This window comes from Calidris pugnax, unplaced genomic scaffold (genome assembly GCF_001431845.1).
Source record: "Calidris pugnax isolate Ruff unplaced genomic scaffold, ASM143184v1 scaffold243, whole genome shotgun sequence".
Taxonomy (NCBI): domain Eukaryota; kingdom Metazoa; phylum Chordata; class Aves; order Charadriiformes; family Scolopacidae; genus Calidris; species Calidris pugnax.
The window spans coordinates 49,861-67,063 of NW_015090973.1; the positions used below are offsets into that span (position 1 = coordinate 49,861).

General features: G+C 53.8%; 2 protein-coding genes across 4 annotated transcripts; both read right to left on the reverse strand.

Annotated features, from left to right (window-relative positions):
* On the reverse strand, positions 1-4,569 carry LOC106894308 (formin-2-like). Its single transcript, XM_014952921.1, has 3 exons — positions 4,561-4,569; positions 610-1,814; positions 1-528 (listed from the first exon to the last, which is right to left on the reverse strand). Exons 1-3 carry the CDS (start codon positions 4,567-4,569, stop codon positions 324-326), a joined length of 1,419 nt encoding a protein of 472 aa, XP_014808407.1. The 3' UTR covers positions 1-323.
* On the reverse strand, positions 4,379-16,870 carry GMEB1 (glucocorticoid modulatory element binding protein 1). 3 transcript variants are annotated; one of them, XM_014952931.1, is made up of 10 exons: positions 16,516-16,870; positions 15,802-15,968; positions 14,657-14,739; positions 13,572-13,696; positions 12,335-12,438; positions 11,738-11,892; positions 10,240-10,368; positions 9,074-9,211; positions 7,865-7,987; positions 4,379-5,838 (listed from the first exon to the last, which is right to left on the reverse strand). In XM_014952931.1, exons 2-10 carry the CDS (start codon positions 15,927-15,929, stop codon positions 5,132-5,134), a joined length of 1,692 nt encoding a protein of 563 aa, XP_014808417.1. In that variant the 5' UTR covers positions 15,930-15,968; positions 16,516-16,870; the 3' UTR covers positions 4,379-5,131. The 3 variants fall into 3 exon arrangements, with proteins under 3 accessions (XP_014808417.1, XP_014808416.1, XP_014808419.1); XM_014952930.1 differs by having other exon boundaries at positions 15,802-16,870; XM_014952933.1 differs by lacking the exons at positions 14,657-14,739; positions 15,802-15,968; positions 16,516-16,870 and adding an exon at positions 14,438-14,580.
* Between the last annotated feature and the right edge of the window lie 333 nt (positions 16,871-17,203).

Here is a 17,203-nt window from a genome sequence, read left to right on the forward strand (position 1 = left end):
AAAAAAAGACAGAAAAAGAGGGAAAACAGCAGAGCGCACGTTATTTCAGCACCGAATCCTGCCGAGAGGTTATAGGAAGGAAGGAAAAAAACCAAAACGGCAACAAAAAGAAGAAAAGAAAAGAAAAATACAAAAATAAACCCGGCAAAGGAGTAAGCGAGAAGCGGGGGAGCAGCCCCAGCACACGGTGTAAACGGAAGCTGTTCCGATCCGGAGTCCAGCTCTCCCGAAAAAGCAAGAGCACAAACATGCTTTATACACCCCAAAAGGTCCCTGCGGCGCCGAGCGGCGAAGGGGGAGGTTGTGGTTTTAAGCTGGAGTTGCTATTTTGTGTTGTTGGTTTTTTTTCTTTTTAATATTCTTATTATTTTTACCTTTCTGCAAAGAAAAAAATAAAATAAGAAGGTTGAAGTGATGTCGGAGGCTCCAAGCGGCTTTTGAAGCACCGAGCCCGGCCAGGCAGGGAAAGGGGATGGGGGAAAAGTGCCATGGGAGAGGAGGGATTGGGATAGAGGGAACCCTCCAAAACTGGGAAGAGGAGGGACTGGGATAGAGGGAATGCCCCGAGACTGGAGAGAAGAAAGATTGGGATAGAGGGAACCCCCAGAGAGTGGGAAGAGGAGGGATTGGGATAGAGGGAACCCTCCAAAACTGGGAAGAGGAGGGATTGGGATAGAGGGAATGCCCCGAGACTGGAGAGAAGGATTGGGATAGAGGGAACCCTCCGAGAGCAGGAAGAGGAGGGATTGGGATAGAGGGAACCCCCCAAGAGCAGGAAGAGGAGGGACTGGGATAGAGGGAACCCCCCCAGAGACTGGGAAGAGGAGGGATTGGGATAGAGGGAACCCCCCGAGAGCAGGAAGAAGAAGGATTGGAATAGAGGGAACCTTCCAAAACAGGCAAGAGGAGGGACTGGGATAGAGGGAACCCCCCAAGAGTGGGAAGAGGAGGGACTGGGATAGAGGGAACCCCCCCAGAGACTGGGAAGAGGAGGGATTGGGATAGAGGGAACCCCCCGAGTGCAGGAAGAAGAAGGATTGGAATAGAGGGAACCTTCCAAAACAGGCAAGAGGAGGGACTGGGATAGAGGGAACCCCCCAAGAGTGGGAAGAGGAGGGACTGGGATAGAGGGAACCCCCAGAGAGTGGGAAGAGGAGGGATTGGGATAGAGGGAACCCTCCAAAACTGGGAAGAGGAGGGATTGGGATAGAGGGAATGCCCCGAGACTGGAGAGAAGGATTGGGATAGAGGGAACCCTCCGAGAGCAGGAAGAGGAGGGATTGGGATAGAGGGAACCCCCCAAGAGCAGGAAGAGGAGGGACTGGGATAGAGGGAACCCCCCCAGAGACTGGGAAGAGGAGGGATTGGGATAGAGGGAACCCCCCGAGTGCAGGAAGAAGAAGGATTGGAATAGAGGGAACCTTCCAAAACAGGCAAGAGGAGGGACTGGGATAGAGGGAACCCCCCAAGAGTGGGAAGAGGAGGGACTGGGATAGAGGGAACCCCCAGAGAGTGGGAAGAGGAGGGATTGGGATAGAGGGAACCCTCCAAAACTGGGAAGAGGAGGGATTGGGATAGAGGGAATGCCCCGAGACTGGAGAGAAGGATTGGGATAGAGGGAACCCTCCGAGAGCAGGAAGAGGAGGGATTGGGATAGAGGGAACCCCCCAAGAGCAGGAAGAGGAGGGACTGGGATAGAGGGAACCCCCCCAGAGACTCAGAAGAGGAGGGATTGGGATAGAGGGAACCCCCCGAGAGCAGGAAGAAGAAGGATTGGAATAGAGGGAACCTTCCAAAACAGGCAAGAGGAGGGCCTGGGATAGAGGGAACCCCCCAAGAGTGAGAAGAAGAAGGATTGGGATAGAGGGAACCCTCCAAGACTCAGAAGAGGAGGGATTGGGATAGAGGGAACCCCCCGAGAGCAGGAAGAAGAAGGATTGGAATAGAGGGAACCTTCCAAAACAGGCAAGAGGAGGGCCTGGGATAGAGGGAACCCCCCAAGAGTGAGAAGAAGAAGGATTGGGATAGAGGGAACCCTCCAAGACTCAGAAGAGGAGGGATTGGGATAGAGGGAACCCCCCGAGAGCAGGAAGAAGAAGGATTGGAATAGAGGGAACCTTCCAAAACAGGCAAGAGGAGGGCCTGGGATAGAGGGAACCCCCCAAGAGTGAGAAGAAGAAGGATTGGGATAGAGGGAACCCTCCAAGACTCAGAAGAGGAGGGATTGGGATAGAGGGAACCCCCCGAGAGCAGGAAGAAGAAGGATTGGAATAGAGGGAACCTTCCAAAACAGGCAAGAGGAGGGCCTGGGATAGAGGGAACCCCCCAAGAGTGAGAAGAAGAAGGATTGGGATAGAGGGAACCCTCCAAGACTCAGAAGAGGAGGGATTGGGATAGAGGGAACCCCCCAAGAGTGAGAAGAAGAAGGATTGGGATAGAGGGAACCCTCCAAGACTCAGAAGAGGAGGGATTGGGATAGAGGGAACCCCCCGAGAGCAGGAAGAAGAAGGATTGGAATAGAGGGAACCTTCCAAAACAGGCAAGAGGAGGGACTGGGATAGAGGGAACCCTCCGAGACTGGGAAGAAGAGGGATTGGGATAGAGGGAACCCCCCAAGAGTGGGAAGAGGAGGGACTGGGATAGAGGGAACCCCCCCAAGACTGGGAAGAGGAGGGAATGGGATAGAGGGAACCCCCCAAGAGTGAGAAGAAGAAGGATTGGGATAGAGGGAACCCCCCTGAGAGTGGGAAGAGGAGGGACTGGGATAGAGGGAACCCTCCGAGACTGGGAAGAGGAGGGACTGGAATAGAGGGAACCCTCCAAAACTGGGAAGAGGAAGGACTGGGATAGAGGGAACCCCCCAACAGTGGGAAGAGGAGGGATTGGGATAGAGGGAACCCCCAGAGAGTGGGAAAACGAGGGATTGGGATAGAGGGAATGCCCCGAGACTGGAGAGAAGAAGGATTGGGATAGAGGGAACCCTCCAAGACTCAGAAGAGGAGGGATTGGGATAGAGGGAACCCCCCAAGAGTGGGAAGAGGAGGGACTGGGATAGAGGGAACCCCCCCAAGACTGGGAAGAGGAGGGAATGGGATAGAGGGAACCCCCCAAGAGTGAGAAGAAGAAGGATTGGGATAGAGGGAACCCCCCAAGAGTGAGAAGAAGAGGGATTGGGATAGAGGGGATGCCCCGAGACTGGGGAGAAGAAGGATTGGGATAGAGGGAACCCTCTGAGAGCAGGAAGAAGAAGGATTGGGATAGAGGGAACCCTCCAAAACTGGGAAGAGGAGGGATTGGGATAGAGGGAACCCCCCGAGAGTGAGAAGAAGAGGGATTGGGATAGAGGGAATGCCCCGAGACTGGGGAGAAGAAGGACTGGGATAGAGGGAACCCTCTGAGACTGGGAAGAAGAGGGATTGGGATAGAGGGAACCCCCCTGAGAGTGGGAAGAGGAGGGACTGGGATAGAGGGAACCCTCCGAGACTGGGAAGAGGAGGGACTGGAATAGAGGGAACCCTCCAAAACTGGGAAGAGGAAGGACTGGGATAGAGGGAACCCCCCAACAGTGGGAAGAGGAGGGATTGGGATAGAGGGAACCCCCAGAGAGTGGGAAAACGAGGGATTGGGATAGAGGGAATGCCCCGAGACTGGAGAGAAGAAGGATTGGGATAGAGGGAACCCTCCAAGACTCAGAAGAGGAGGGATTGGGATAGAGGGAACCCCCCAAGAGTGGGAAGAGGAGGGACTGGGATAGAGGGAACCCCCCCAAGACTGGGAAGAGGAGGGAATGGGATAGAGGGAACCCCCCAAGAGTGAGAAGAAGAAGGATTGGGATAGAGGGAACCCCCCAAGAGTGAGAAGAAGAGGGATTGGGATAGAGGGAACCCCCCGAGAGTGGGAAAATGAGGGACTGGGATAGAGGGAACCCTCCAAAACTGGGAAGAGGAGGGACTGGGATAGAGGGAACCCTCCAAAACTGGGAAGAGGAGGGATTGGGATAGAGGGAAGCCCTCAAGAGCAGGAAGAGGAGGGACTGGGATAGAGGGAATGCCCCGAGACTGGGGAGAAGAAGGATTGGAATAGAGGGAACCCTCCGAGACTGGGAAGAAGAGGGATTGGGATAGAGGGAACCCCCCGAGAGCAGGAAGAGGAGGGACTGGGATAGAGGGAACCTCCCAAGACTGGGGAGAAGGATTGGGATAGAGGGAACCCTCCAAAACTGGGAAGAGGAGGGATTGGGATAGAGGGAACCCCCCGAGAGTGAGAAGACCTCCGAGAGCAGGAAGAAGAAGGACTGGGATAGAGGGAACCCTCCAAAACTGGGAAGAGGAGGGATTGGGATAGAGGGAACGCCCCGAGACTGGGAAGAGGAAGGACTGGGATAGAGGGAACGCCCCTGAGACTGGCGAGAGTAGGTCCCGGGGCTTTGCAGCTGGGAAATCTGGACAAGGGAAGGGAAAGCAAACAAATAATAATAATAATTAAAAAAAAAAAAGATATAAAAACAATTCATGTGGAGGAGGAGGAGGAGGAGAATATGGACAGTAAAGGCAGGGTTACTGTCGCCATCCCCAAAGCAAGAATAATAATTAAAAAAATCCGAGTTGAGGTGACAGTGAAGAGTCCGACGGAATTCCCTTCCCTGGGGGAAAATAAAAATACAAATGAGGTACCTGTTCCACCCCAAAGCCGTCACCCCCCTTTCCACAGTCACATCAACGCTCCAGCCACTGGTTATTGTCTCTCTGAAATAAAAACCATGGGGGCCAGGAGCAGAAGCACCACGTGCGGGTCTGGGCCAGGGCGCGCTGGGCGCCAGGAGCCCTCGTCCAGTTCCTCGCGGCTGGGTGGTTCAGCAGAGATCCAGTCTCTCCTTCACCCTGCCAACAGGTGGAATTGTTCAGTGCTCCACGGAGACAGAGCCTTTTCCAGGTCTCACGTGTTTCTCCAGCTTTTTTTTTGTTTGTTTGTTTAAAAAAAATAATAATAATTATATATATATTATATACAGTACAACAAAAAATATCCATGGAAACAAATGGGGTGGCTGGAAAAGATGCTTAACAAAAAAAGCCCAAAATCAAACAAATTCCCAACTCTTCCCCAAACTGGCGCTTTGCCTTCCCCCCCGCTAGTCCTCCAAGACCACAATCTCCACGTTATGGACCTGGTGCTGATGGTCTTCCACATCTCCCACCACTTTCTCCTCAGTCCTCAGCTCTGTCTCCAGGATCACAGCTTTACCCTCCGACTCATCCGTATCCGCTTCGGGATCCGGCGCCGGGTCGATCTCTATGATGGTTTGCCCATCATCCGAGGTGCCCTCCACGGCTTGGATGGTGGAAGTGAGACCAGATTCCATGGCCACCAGTTCCACGGGGTTGACCACCGCCGCCACGTTGGCCAAGGCACCGCTGTCCTGCATGGCTGCCGAGCTCAGGAGCGCCAGGCTGGAGGACGGGTGGAGGGTGACCGTGTCGGAGGAACTGGTCTTGGAGGAGGACACCACGGTGGCGTATCGGAAGAGCTGGGAGCCAGAGGGTAAGGTGTGAACAGTCACCGGGCTGGAGCCTTGGCTAATGGTTGCCACCGGGATGTTGCCCACGGAGAACTGTTGTCCGACGGGCGCGATGGCGATGGGGGAGATGACGGTGAACTGAGGCTGTTGGATGGGGGTGGAGGGGCTGAGGACGGTGGCGGAGGCCGGGCGCTGCAGGCGGGGTCTCTTGGGGGGTTTGGGAGCGCTGACGGGCATCAGCACCACGTTCTGGATGGTTTGGGACTTCGCCTTCTGGTCCTTGGCAAGTTTCTTCTGCTCTTCCAGTTGCCGCTCCAGGTCTGCAAAGAGAACGGCTAAAGGAGCTCCTGGGGGCTCGTGGGCTCCACAACCAACCACTACACCTCATGTTTGGGACAAGAGGTCTCCAAACCACCCAGGGAGGTCTCCAACCAACCACTACACCCCATGTTTGCAACAGGAGGTCTCCAAACATCCACTACACCCCATGTTTGTGACAGGAGGTCTCCAAACCACCCAGGAAGGTCTCCAAACAACCACTACACCCCATGTTTGCAACAGGAGGTCTCCAAACCACCCAAGAAGGTCTCCAACCAACCACTACACCACATGTTTGCAACAGGAGGTCTCCAAACCACCCAGGGAGGTCTCCAAACAACCACTACACTCCATGTTTGTGACAGGAGGTCTTCAAACCATGCAGTTGAGGGTGATCTTAGCATTTCACTCAAGATTTGAACTGCACTGAAGGGAAAGGCCAGATTCTCCTGCCACCCAGGCAATGTTCTGCTCCCACTCAACCTGCCTCTCCAAACCACTCAGAGTGGTCTCCAAACAACCACTACATCCCATGTTTGGGACAGGAGGTCTCCAAACCACCCAGGGAGGTCTCCAAACAACCACTACACCCCATGTTTGGGACAGGAGGTCTCCAAACCACCCAGGGAGGTCTCCAACCAACCACTACACCCCATGTTTGGGACAGGAGGTCTCCAAACCACCCAGGAAGGTCTCCAAACAACCACTACACCCCATGTTTGCAACAGGAGGTCTCCAAACCACCCAAGAAGGTCTCCAACCAACCACTACACCACATGTTTGCAACAGGAGGTCTCCAAACCACCCAGGGAGGTCTCCAAACAACCACTACACTCCATGTTTGTGACAGGAGGTCTTCAAACCATGCAGTTGAGGGTGATCTTAGCATTTCACTCAAGATTTGAACTGCACTGAAGGGAAAGGCCAGATTCTCCTGCCACCCAGGCAATGTTCTGCTCCCACTCAACCTGCTTTGGCTGCCTGTCTGCACCTGGAGAAGGAACAGGCAACGCTCTACACCAGTTGGCTACTCCTACTGGTGAGGAGATGGTAATTTCTGCCCCCAAGCAAGATCTGCCTAGAAAGGAAAGTGAACAAGCCTCTCCAGGCAACAGGAACTGCTTCCTGAGCTTGACTGTGTCCCCTCCCCAGGAGCAGGTCCCCACTGAAGGGAAAGGCCAGATTCTCTTGCCACCCAGGCAATGTTCTGCTCCCACTCAACCTGCTTTGGCTGCCTGTCTGCACCTGGAGAAGGAACAGGCAACGCTCTACACCAGTTGGCTACTCCTACTGGTGAGGAGATGGTAATTTCTGCCCCCAAGCAAGATCTGCCTAGAAAGGAAAGTGAACAAGCCTCTCCAGGCAACAGGAACTGCTTCCTGAGCTTGACTGTGTCCCCTCCCCAGGAGCAGGTCCCCTCCCCATCTCTACTGGGGACAAGGAGCAGGTCAACCAAACATCTCCCTCGATCCTTGTCTGCGTGAACGCTGGAGGAAGTAACACAGTGATCTCATTTATCCAGGGCAGTAGGGGACCATGACATCCCAGATAAGAACAGGTCCTACAGGAGAGGGTGAGGAGGGAGACACCATCCAGCCCTGGGGAATCCAGGTCAGGTTATTGGCTTCAGCTCAGGGGAAGCCGTGTAAGACACCTGATAGCTCCACGCCAAGAGAAGAGAACTTCTACTCTGAGAAGCTGATTAACTCGGGCACAGCATGGCACCGCCTGCAGCTCAGATATCTGCCACACAGCACCTATTTCCCAATGCCAAGGGAATGGGACTCTTCCCCCTCCCAGCACCCTGGCTGCTGCAAAGGGCACAGATTTGGGCTGTCCAACGCTCCAGGCAACTGCTCACCACGAGGGAAGGGAGAGGGGAAATTCCACACAAGCCCAAAGATGGAAAGGGATTGGGATGCGCTTGTTTCGGGCAGCGTGGATTGAGTAACAACCCCCAATGAATTTTCACATTTGGGTTCAGCTCCCGACAGCAGCAGGAGGATGAGAAGCCTCCCAAGGCTGTACCTGCCAGCGTGTAAAGAAACTGTTCCTCTCCTTGCTCTGTCTGGTTTTTCCTGTTGTCCAGCACCTTCTTGACTGTGTCCATTAGGCCAAACGTGTGGGCGACGTTGTTCAAGACTGCAGCATCTGCAAGGAAAGCGCGTGGGGACGAACGCCTGGTCCCTCAGGTGTAGTCCCACAGTCAAATACTCAAAAGATGCTCGTATTACACCAAAAATGCTCTGCTGCTTTTCACAAAACCACCTCTGTTCTTTCGCAAGGGCTGGCTGACAAGGGCAGACCCCGCTCCCGCATCCTTCTGACATCCAAGGACTAAATAAATCCCATTCACATGATAAAGCAAACGAAACAGAGATGTGTCAGCCAAGCAGCTCAAAACGGCTGCAAATGAAAGCATAATTTGCAATCAGAGAGATACAAACGAGCTCTCCACCTACAACTCATCACCCCATGCTGCTGACAGTGTCATTAACATGCCAGCTCCGCTGAAAGCTGTGCAAAATTTCTATTCTAATCCACTGACTTCAATCACTCCCAGCTTCCAAAAGCTGCCACCTACCAGACACAAAGATCCGCCGGCCCAAAGCTAAATGAGAAAATAAATAAAAAAAATGTCCTGGGTAAAGCGAAGTTTGTGGCTCCGTGGATGGTCCCTCAGCAAGAGCATCGACAAGAGGTGCTCTCAAACCCTGTGCTGAACTGGATTAGGGAACCAATCCAAGTTAAAAATAACCCTAAAGAGGGGAGAGGAGTTATTTTTAACCCAGATCAGTTCCCTCATCTGGTTCGGCCCCAAAACCAGGTTTTCTGGCACGAGTGAAGACAGAAGGAGGAGTGAGGGGGCAGGACCTGTTCCAGCCTGCACTGGCACGGAGAAAAGCGTTTGAATAACTCTGGTCTGAGAAGTGACTCTGGGCAGGCTTTCTCGAGGGCCAGGAGCTGAAGACAGTGGCCCCATGGCCTCAGCAAGTTGCCAGGCTCATTTCTGCTCAGGGGATAGGGTGGTGTGTTGTGTCCTTGTGCCCTGCAGTGGCATCACCGAGTGCATTTCACAGTTGGGCAGGCTGAGACCACACCTACACCAGGCTCCTGCAGCTCAGGTAATGAGCAGTAGCTTGCTCATCAGCCTTGGCACTTTTAATTTTGGCCTCCAGCTGCCCTTTTGAGCATCCTTCCCCTCCGCAGAGCCAGAGGCTGCGGCTCACAACCTACCTGTCATCTGGAAGGGAGACTGACCCAATCTCTGCTGGACGCCTCTCAGGACTTCTTCTATCTCCTTCTGGATGTTGCACACAACCTCTTCCATCAGCCCCACATCAGCTATTCCCTTCCAGAACATCAGTGTGTCCTCTGGCACCAGGAGAGGGAACAAGAAGTCAACACTTATGAGCATTTGGCATTTTCCTATAAAACTACCTTAAACCTTTCAGGCAAGAGTAACTTTGCAAGACGACTTCTCATTTGGCCATTGGGGTGGATATAACACGCCAAAAAAAAAAGAAAAACCAAAACAAAGAAGTAAAACAGAGCCAGGCAGAGAATCACTAACATGTTTTCAAGCAGCACCATGACTTCCAAGGCAACATTTCACTGCCTCTGTTCATCCGTGCAAGAGGCAGAGCTTAAAATCTTTGTGTTTGAGGAAATTCTGCCCAAGCTTCCGTGCTGATCCTGAGAGGGAAGGCAAAGCACCGCAGCCGGAGAGACTCAGCCAAGAGAGGTGACAGGGTACTAACAGACACTGCTCACTGATGCCTTCACTCTAGCTCCACGCTGCCAGATGTCTACATCCTTATAACAAACAAAATAAACTAGTAGCAACTGATCTATCCATCAGCCACAAGGCCAGGGCTGAAGTCTGCAGTGAGGAGCTCTAACATGTTTTCAAGCAGCACCATGACTTCCAAGGCAACATTTCACTGCCTCTGTTCATCCGTGCAAGAGGCAGAGCTTAAAATCTTTGTGTTTGAGGAAATTCTGCCCAAGCTTCCGTGCTGATCCTGAGAGGGAAGGCAAAGCACCGCAGCCGGAGAGACTCAGCCAAGAGAGGTGACAGGGTACTAACAGACACTGCTCACTGATGCCTTCACTCTAGCTCCACGCTGCCAGATGTCTACATCCTTATAACAAATAAAATAAACTAGTAGCAACTGATCTGGAGGATCATCCATCAGCCACGAGGCCAGGGCTGAAGTCTGCAGTGAGGAGCTCCATTTGGTAGGAGCCCTGCACACCCAGGAACTGCTGGGACAGCCGAGGGGCTGGGGGACAGCTCTGTCATTGCCTAAACTCTCCTTATTTTCAGCATTTCAGTCTCCAGAAAGTAACAGGCGAGGAGAGGAGGAAAAAAAAAGACCCAAACAACACCCTGAGCTTACCCGAGATCTCATCTGTGTCCTTTTTCATGCCTTCCTCAGTGGCCATGGTGACGGCAGCCGTCAGAGCCGAGTTCCACTCGATCCCCTCCTCCATGCTCTCCTCCGACAGCGCGATCTGGGTGATGCTCCCTGCCAGAGAGGCAACATCAGCCCCCTCTGTGGCACCCCCAGTGCCAGCCCTGAATCCCTGCTTTGCTTTCCAACCCCCCCAGGGCTCTTTTTTTTGGACTCTTGTGGTCAGGTTGTTTGTGCCTGGCTTCTTTCAGCCGAATTAGCTAAAAGCAAATATTGCTGCTTCTCATTTGAACCGTGATTGTGAAAGGCTCTGGGGCTTCTGGAGGGAATACCATGTGCCCTCCATAAAACAAAACTGGAGTCCTGGTATAAAAAGAGCAGAAAGGGATCAGAATAAAGAAGGGAACAAATAAGCCTCAGCCCAGCCACCCTTCTCCCCTCGCATCACCAGCAGAGATGCCCAAATCTCTCAAGAAATGAGGGTCCAAGCTGGTTTATAGAAGGGGAAATGGATCTGACTCAATCCTAAATTTCTGGGTCAAATTTGGGACTAAACCAATCCGCAGCCATAGTATGGTTTCACCATGTGCTTTCCAGGAGATTCTCCTTAGGCTATGGACAACCCTGCCATCCCACCCCTCCAGGGCCTTAGAGACATGTCACCTGCCCAGCTGCACGGCGCGGTATGGCTGGGAGTGCTCTTCTCAAGGGCAGGTTGGAGGGGACTTTGAGCAACCTGGTCTGGTGGGAGGTGTCCCTGCCCAGGGCAGGGGGGTTGGAACTCGATGATCTTCAAGGATCCTTCCAACCCAAACCATTCTATGATTCTCCTCTAACTTCAGCAAAGAGATCCCTTTCTGCCCAAGATTTGCTGAGAATTTCCAGTTGGAATGACAACCAAATGACATCCATCCATCACACCCTGCTCATGGATGTCCTGCAGCTGCTCCAGAGGAGGTCAGCAGGCCGAGATTCATTTCTAAGCCTCAGCCCATCTCATGCCTTTGCAATACACCCTCAAAAAGGACATCAGGAAACACTGTACAAGCTCTCTCAGATGTTTGCTCACAGGGTGACCCCAGAACGGGGATCCCTTCAAGGTGACCCTCCCCTGGCTCCCAAGGCTGCCTCTACTCACTGCTTCACACCGTCTTCCAGCCCTCCCACTACCACAGAGCAGAGCTCCCTGACAGATGCTCCTGAGACCTCTCTGAGCAGCCACCAGGAGCATTTTCCTTCCCAGAAACCAGAGCAGTCTCCTGAACGGTGGGACTGCCCCGCTACACTTGGGGAGAAGGTGTAAAGTGTGTGGGGGGGATTTCAACCTGCTTTGATCAGCCCAGGGAGGGGCTTGGGGAGAAGGTGTAAAATGTGTGTGTGTGGGGTTTCAACCTGCTTTGATCAGCCCAGGGAGGGAGAGGAGCATCAGAGGGAAAGGAGTATCAGATGGAAACTCCTGTGGCATCACTAACTGGTTTCCTACCATCAGCTGATGTGGGAGTCTGCACCACGCTCTGCTGCCCCGGCACCGGTGCTCTGGCGCTGCTGATCAGGAGATCGAACTTGGTGCTCCTGCAGGTGTTGGTACAGACTTTGTCGTGCTGGTAGAAATCGATTTGCCCCGAGTCCATCATCTTCCTGTGCAGGGAGTGAGGAGAGAAACCAAGCTCAGCTCAAATCTCAGCCCGGAGATAAAAGGGAGTATATTCCACCTAGGAATGCTACGGGCCATGGGAGGGATGGAGAAAGGGAGACTCAGTGCCACCCTGCAAACAAAACATCTCCTGCAGGGCTTTCAAATGACAAATCCAAGCTGTTCCCCAGCTTCAGATGCAGGGCTCCAGTCCTATTCCACCCCCACCAAGTACAAGGTTCCCCAGGCGAGGCCACTTCTGCACAGGATGAAGAATCCTGTCCCTCAGACCACGGGGCCAGGATCTCTGCAGGCTGCTGGCCAAGTAATGTGAGCTTCTGAGAGATCTCCCGGGGACTGCAAAGCAGACAAAAATCCCTTCTTGGGATCCTGCAGCTGCAGTGATGAAGCCCTGAAGCTGGAGAGAGGGTTAGGCAAGTCAAATACCTCAGCATGATTCCTCCGAGGCGAATGGCTCTCTTCCAGTCCTTCAGGGTAGACTTCCCAGCCAGGTGAACAAAATGCTTCGGGCTGATCAGCTGGTCATTGAACTGCCAACGAGATAAGCAAAGGCTCAGCAAACAGGGAGACTTTAGAGGGACAGCCAACACAGCCAGCCCACAGCTCATCTAAACCCCCACTTCTACCCAGAGAGAGGAGCTGCTTCCCAAATCCCTGCCAGCTTGGATCCCCTCGGCACAGCAATGCCTATAACTCCAGAATGGGTATGTTTGCAGGGATGACCTGCCAGCCATCGGCATCCGAACCACACCGCTCCTGCCAAGAACAGCCCTGAAGGCTTTCGGATGAAAACACCAACCAAATTAGCTCCTTCTGTGAACACGTACAGTCATCTTGGAGATCATTACGGGACACTCCTGTAACATCAAACAGCCCGGCAACATCTGGCTGACAGAGGTATTCACTTGGGAATCTGTTCTGTCCCGCTCCAGTGACTCAGACAGTTCCCATCAAGGGTCAGCAACACAGTGCTGTCGCTGCAGCAGCGCACGGGGACTCAGGGCATCAGCTCTTACAGTCCACAGTCTCAAGGGGAAATAGGTAACAGCAAGATTTCTCTTCTCGATGCAACCTGCTCGCTGAGGAAGTGACAGGAGGGAAGTATCAAGGCACCAAGGGACAGAGACAAGGAAGAAAAGCTCTGGCAGATCTCAGTACGCATCCCCTGCTTGCCTTCAGCTCCATGTCCCTTGTCAAACGCCAAATGTGACCCTGCTTTAAACAGCAGTCAAGAGCTGCACTGAAATATAAGGTGGGTGACAGGCCTTCGCTCCTTACCCTTTTACTCTGAGGGTGGTGAGACACTGGAACAAGTTGCCCAGGGAAGTTGTGGCTGCCCCATCCCTGGAGGGGTTCAAGGCCAGGCTGGATGGGGCCTTGAGCAACCTGCTCTGGTGGGAGGTGTCCCTGCCCAGGGCAGGGGGGTTGGAACTCAATGATCTTTGAGGTCCCTTCCAACCCAAACCATTCTGTGATTCTACCCTGCTCCTCCCCTGCTTCTCCTCATGCCAGAAACAATTTTATTGCTAACAATCCAGCACGCTGCAAAGGGAAAGTCACTCTGCTCCAGGATAAGACTCAGATGAAAGAGGAAAAAGTCCTGAGAAGGTCAAGCCCCAGACTTTGAGAGCAGAGAAGGAACCTGCTGTGAAAACTCCCTTACCTTTACGCACTTGACATTGATTCCTGGACAGACAAACTTCTTCCAGAGCAGGATGGCTTTGCTCTCCCCGCAGGTGATGGGATAGGCGATCTCGATCTCCTCGTTCGCTTCAATGGTGCTGGGGTCTGAGGGAGGAAGGGGTGAAAATGAAACTCTCCACCCAAGAGGCTCAAATCCCACAAGGAGGGAGGTGAAAACTCACAGGTTGTGAGATCTGCACTCAGTAAACCAAAAGAAGGGCTGATCCCAGTTCAGGACCTCTTAGTCTCCTCCAATTACTAGCTCTAACAGCAACTGGCATCTGCTTTTTAATATAGCAACACTCAAAGTGAAGCTCCTCTATCAGGAGAACGCGAGATCAGAAACCCAACACATCTGTAAGGGGGGGGCAGGGTCAATGAGAACAATCTGTGGAAACGAAATGCTTTAAAATTTGCAGCACAGATGCCTCTCAGTTTTCTTGGAGCTCCGGTATCTGTTTAGCAGCGATATCAGATATTTACTGATAATATATTCTCTTCACAGGCAGACTTTCTGCTAATGCTGCCAAAAGCCCCACACCCACACAGGAAGCAGAAGAGTAGTCGAGATCTAACGACAGCACCTAACGACAGGAGCTTTTCCTCACCTTCTCCTCAGGATGGCAGAGAGCACTTGGAGCCAACCTGCCCGTTCTTCTGAACATCCAACCCAAATCGTCAGGCTGTTCGTTCAGCAAAGACCCACCAACCACAGTGTGCTCATAACCATCATAGGTTAACCATCAAGAGGCCATCCTCATAATCATCATTCTTGCCTGTTGTTGCCTGTCTGGTGTCTGTCTAGGGTGAAACCTCGGCTCCCCTGGACCCCCTGGGAGCCCTTACCATTCATTGCAGGACAGCCAGGATCTCAGTTCCAGGACTTTTTGAGACCAAGCAGTAACAGCAGAGTCTTATTCCAGAGTATGCCCAGACCCTGCACCCTCATCCATGCCTGGGAATCAGCATCTGCAGGGGCAGAGCCAGAAGGAAGCCCAGGGAAAAGGAGACACCAGCTCAGCCCTGCAGAGGAGGGGATTCTGCCCACGCCAAGGGGGAACTCACCGATCCCTTCTTCCAGCTTGTGGATGGTGTGGGTTTCCACGGCCACTACGGCGGCGCTGGCCTCCGAGCCCTCTTGGTAAATCCTGTTGTGAAAGCGTGCATTGATTAAAAAAAATGATACAAATGGCAGAAACTTTAAGATTCACAGCACGGGGTTAAAAATTCAGTTCGTTTCCTTCTTCCCCGTCCTTGAGGGATGAGGATTTTGTTTGATACAGTTTCAATCACTGGCATTTTTTTGGCACGTACAAAAGAGGATGACAATCCCAAGGAGTGAAACACGCAGAGGCGTTCCCAGTCCTGTCATCTCACTCTCCGCGGTGCCAGCGCCACCGAAGCAGCTCTGCAGCAAGTTTCCCTCTGCCTTCTCCTCTGCTTTCTGACACAGGCAGCTCCCCACCACAACAGGAAGCAGAGCTCAATGCCCCAGGATTTCCCTCCCAGCCCCGTGTGACACTGCAGCACGGGGTGATCACGCAGGGAAGAGTCACTGCCAGGCCTACAGCCACCCTGCCCTCTGAATATCATCAAGCTGGAGCGCCAGGATATTTACATCCTGATTGATCCAGAGTTAAGATGAAGTGCCTGGTGGCAGCCACTTCTCCGCAGCAGCTGTCAGGAGTACCACAAAATTCCCTCCGACGTCCCAGCTTCGTTGGATTTTAGAGGAAGGTTATTTCGGGGAAAAGCTGGCACAGATCTGCATATGCAGATGTGGGCACAGGGGCACAGACCATCACGTGCAGCAGCTGCAGCGTGGCAAAAACCCACCCTGGGGCTGCAGAGGGAAGAGGCAGACCAGGAGGACGGGTGGCCGGAGCAGCACCGTGACCATCTCGCTGCGTCCCCACTGCCACAGCCATCACCAAATCCAGAGACTGCATGGCACGGGCACGTCCCCACAGGACCATTTCAGTCCTCGGAGGCACCGTGGCAGCGACAGACACAAAAGCTTTTTTTTTTTTTTTGGTGTTGTATTTTCCTCTCTACCCTGCGTGGCACAAACCCGACGCAGTCCTGGAAAACGCAGCGACGCTGGGTCCCCACACCACAAAAATCTACACGGACACCCCCCTCCTCCCCACTTCTTCCCCATCCCATCCCACCCCGCACCACCCAGACACACCAAGTCCCATCCAACTCACCCTTGCTGCACCGGCTGGAGCTGCAGGATCACTTGGGTTTTGGTATCCTCCGGGTTCTCCCCTTCGTTCCCATCACTTGGTACAACCACCACATCACCCACAGGGACGCTCACCTCGGCGTTCGCCATCTCTCACATGAAGCCCGGCGGTGGCAGGGTGCCGCGGTGCTGCAGAGGGCAAAGCAGAGGCAGGGCTGTACGGCGGCAGCACCGCTGCCTGCGCGGGCAGAGGGACGGGCAGCGGTCTCTAAGCATGATCGCCCAAGTCCTGCTGCAGCAAAAAAAAGGCCAGGCTGGAAGGGACCATGGGGCTGGCAGAGCAAAGCTGGAAGCTCCCAAGAGGGGAACCAGGCGTTTTAAATTCACCAACAGAGAGAGCCTGGCGATACACAGGAGGATTTCTCCTCCCCTCTCCATCACGATAGCTGGGAACATCTCACCCTGACAGAAGCAGATCCCCCCCTGGTGCCATCCCACCCATAACTTCCCCACCATCAGCGGCAGCATCCGGCTGCCCTTGGGATGCTCCAAACCCTCACCACCAGGAAGGTGCCTGGGGCTGACCCCGCAGAGGAGCCAGTATTCACAGAATCACAGAATCACAGAATTGTGGTGGTTGGAAGGGACCTCAGAGATCATTCCTAGTATTCCCAGTAGCAGAGGTGGAGATCCCGCAGGAGAGACTCACAGAGGGTCACAAAGGTGGCTTTCTTACTGCTGTGGGGCTGGAGCTCAGCCCTAGGGGTTGGGATCACCTCCACAGGGTTTAAAAGGTTCCAGGAAAGCGCTGGTGTCAGGACAGTTCCTCACGGCAGGCGATGGCGGGCTGGGTGGCCCACAGCAGGGACGAGCAAGGACAAGCCACCAATGCAGGGGACATGCCAGCCCACGCACCCTGCGGGTCATCAGCCACGTCTTAGAATCATTGAATGGTTTGGGTTGGAAGGAACCGTTCAAAGCCTTTTCGTCCAAGGAGCAGGGACACCTCCCACCAGACCAGGTTGCTCCAAGCCCCCTCCAACCTGGCCTTGAACCCCTCCAGGGATGGGGCAGCCACAGCTTCTCGGGGCAACCTGGGCCAGGCTCTCACCACCCTCACACCAAACAAGTTCTTCCCCACATCTCAGCTCCATCTCCCCTCTTCCAGTGTCAAACCCTTCCCCCTCCTTCTAGGGCTCCCCTCCCTCATCCAGAGTCCCTCCCCAGCTTTCCTGGAGCCCCCCTTCTTTAGGGACTGGAAGGGGCTCCAAGGTCTCCCCGGAGCCTTCTCTTCTCCAGGCTGAACCCCCCAACTCTCAGCCCCCCCTCCCAGCAGAGGGGCTCCAGCCCTCCCAGCATCTCCGTGGCCTCCTCTGGCCCCGCTCCAGCAGCTCCATGTCCTTCTGCTGTCGGTGGCCCCCGAC

What these genes read in the sequence shown, in the direction of transcription:
- LOC106894308 (XM_014952921.1), bottom strand. An exon ending in CAATCCCTCCTCTTCCCACT is followed by an intron (nt 529 to 609) that starts CTCTGGGGGTTC and finishes TCCTCTTCCCAG; the next exon opens with TTTTGGAGGGTTCCCTCTAT.
- GMEB1 (XM_014952931.1), bottom strand. Translation starts at nt 15,929, where the DNA reads ATGGCGAACGCCGAGGTGAGCGTCCCTGTGGGTGATGTGGTGGTTGTA. An exon ending in CAAGCTGGAAGAAGGGATCG is followed by an intron (nt 13,697 to 14,656) that starts GTGAGTTCCCCC and finishes TTCCTCCCTCAG; the next exon opens with ACCCCAGCACCATTGAAGCG. An exon ending in GTTTCTTTACACGCTGGCAG is followed by an intron (nt 5,839 to 7,864) that starts GTACAGCCTTGG and finishes TTCTCTTTGCAG; the next exon opens with ACCTGGAGCGGCAACTGGAA.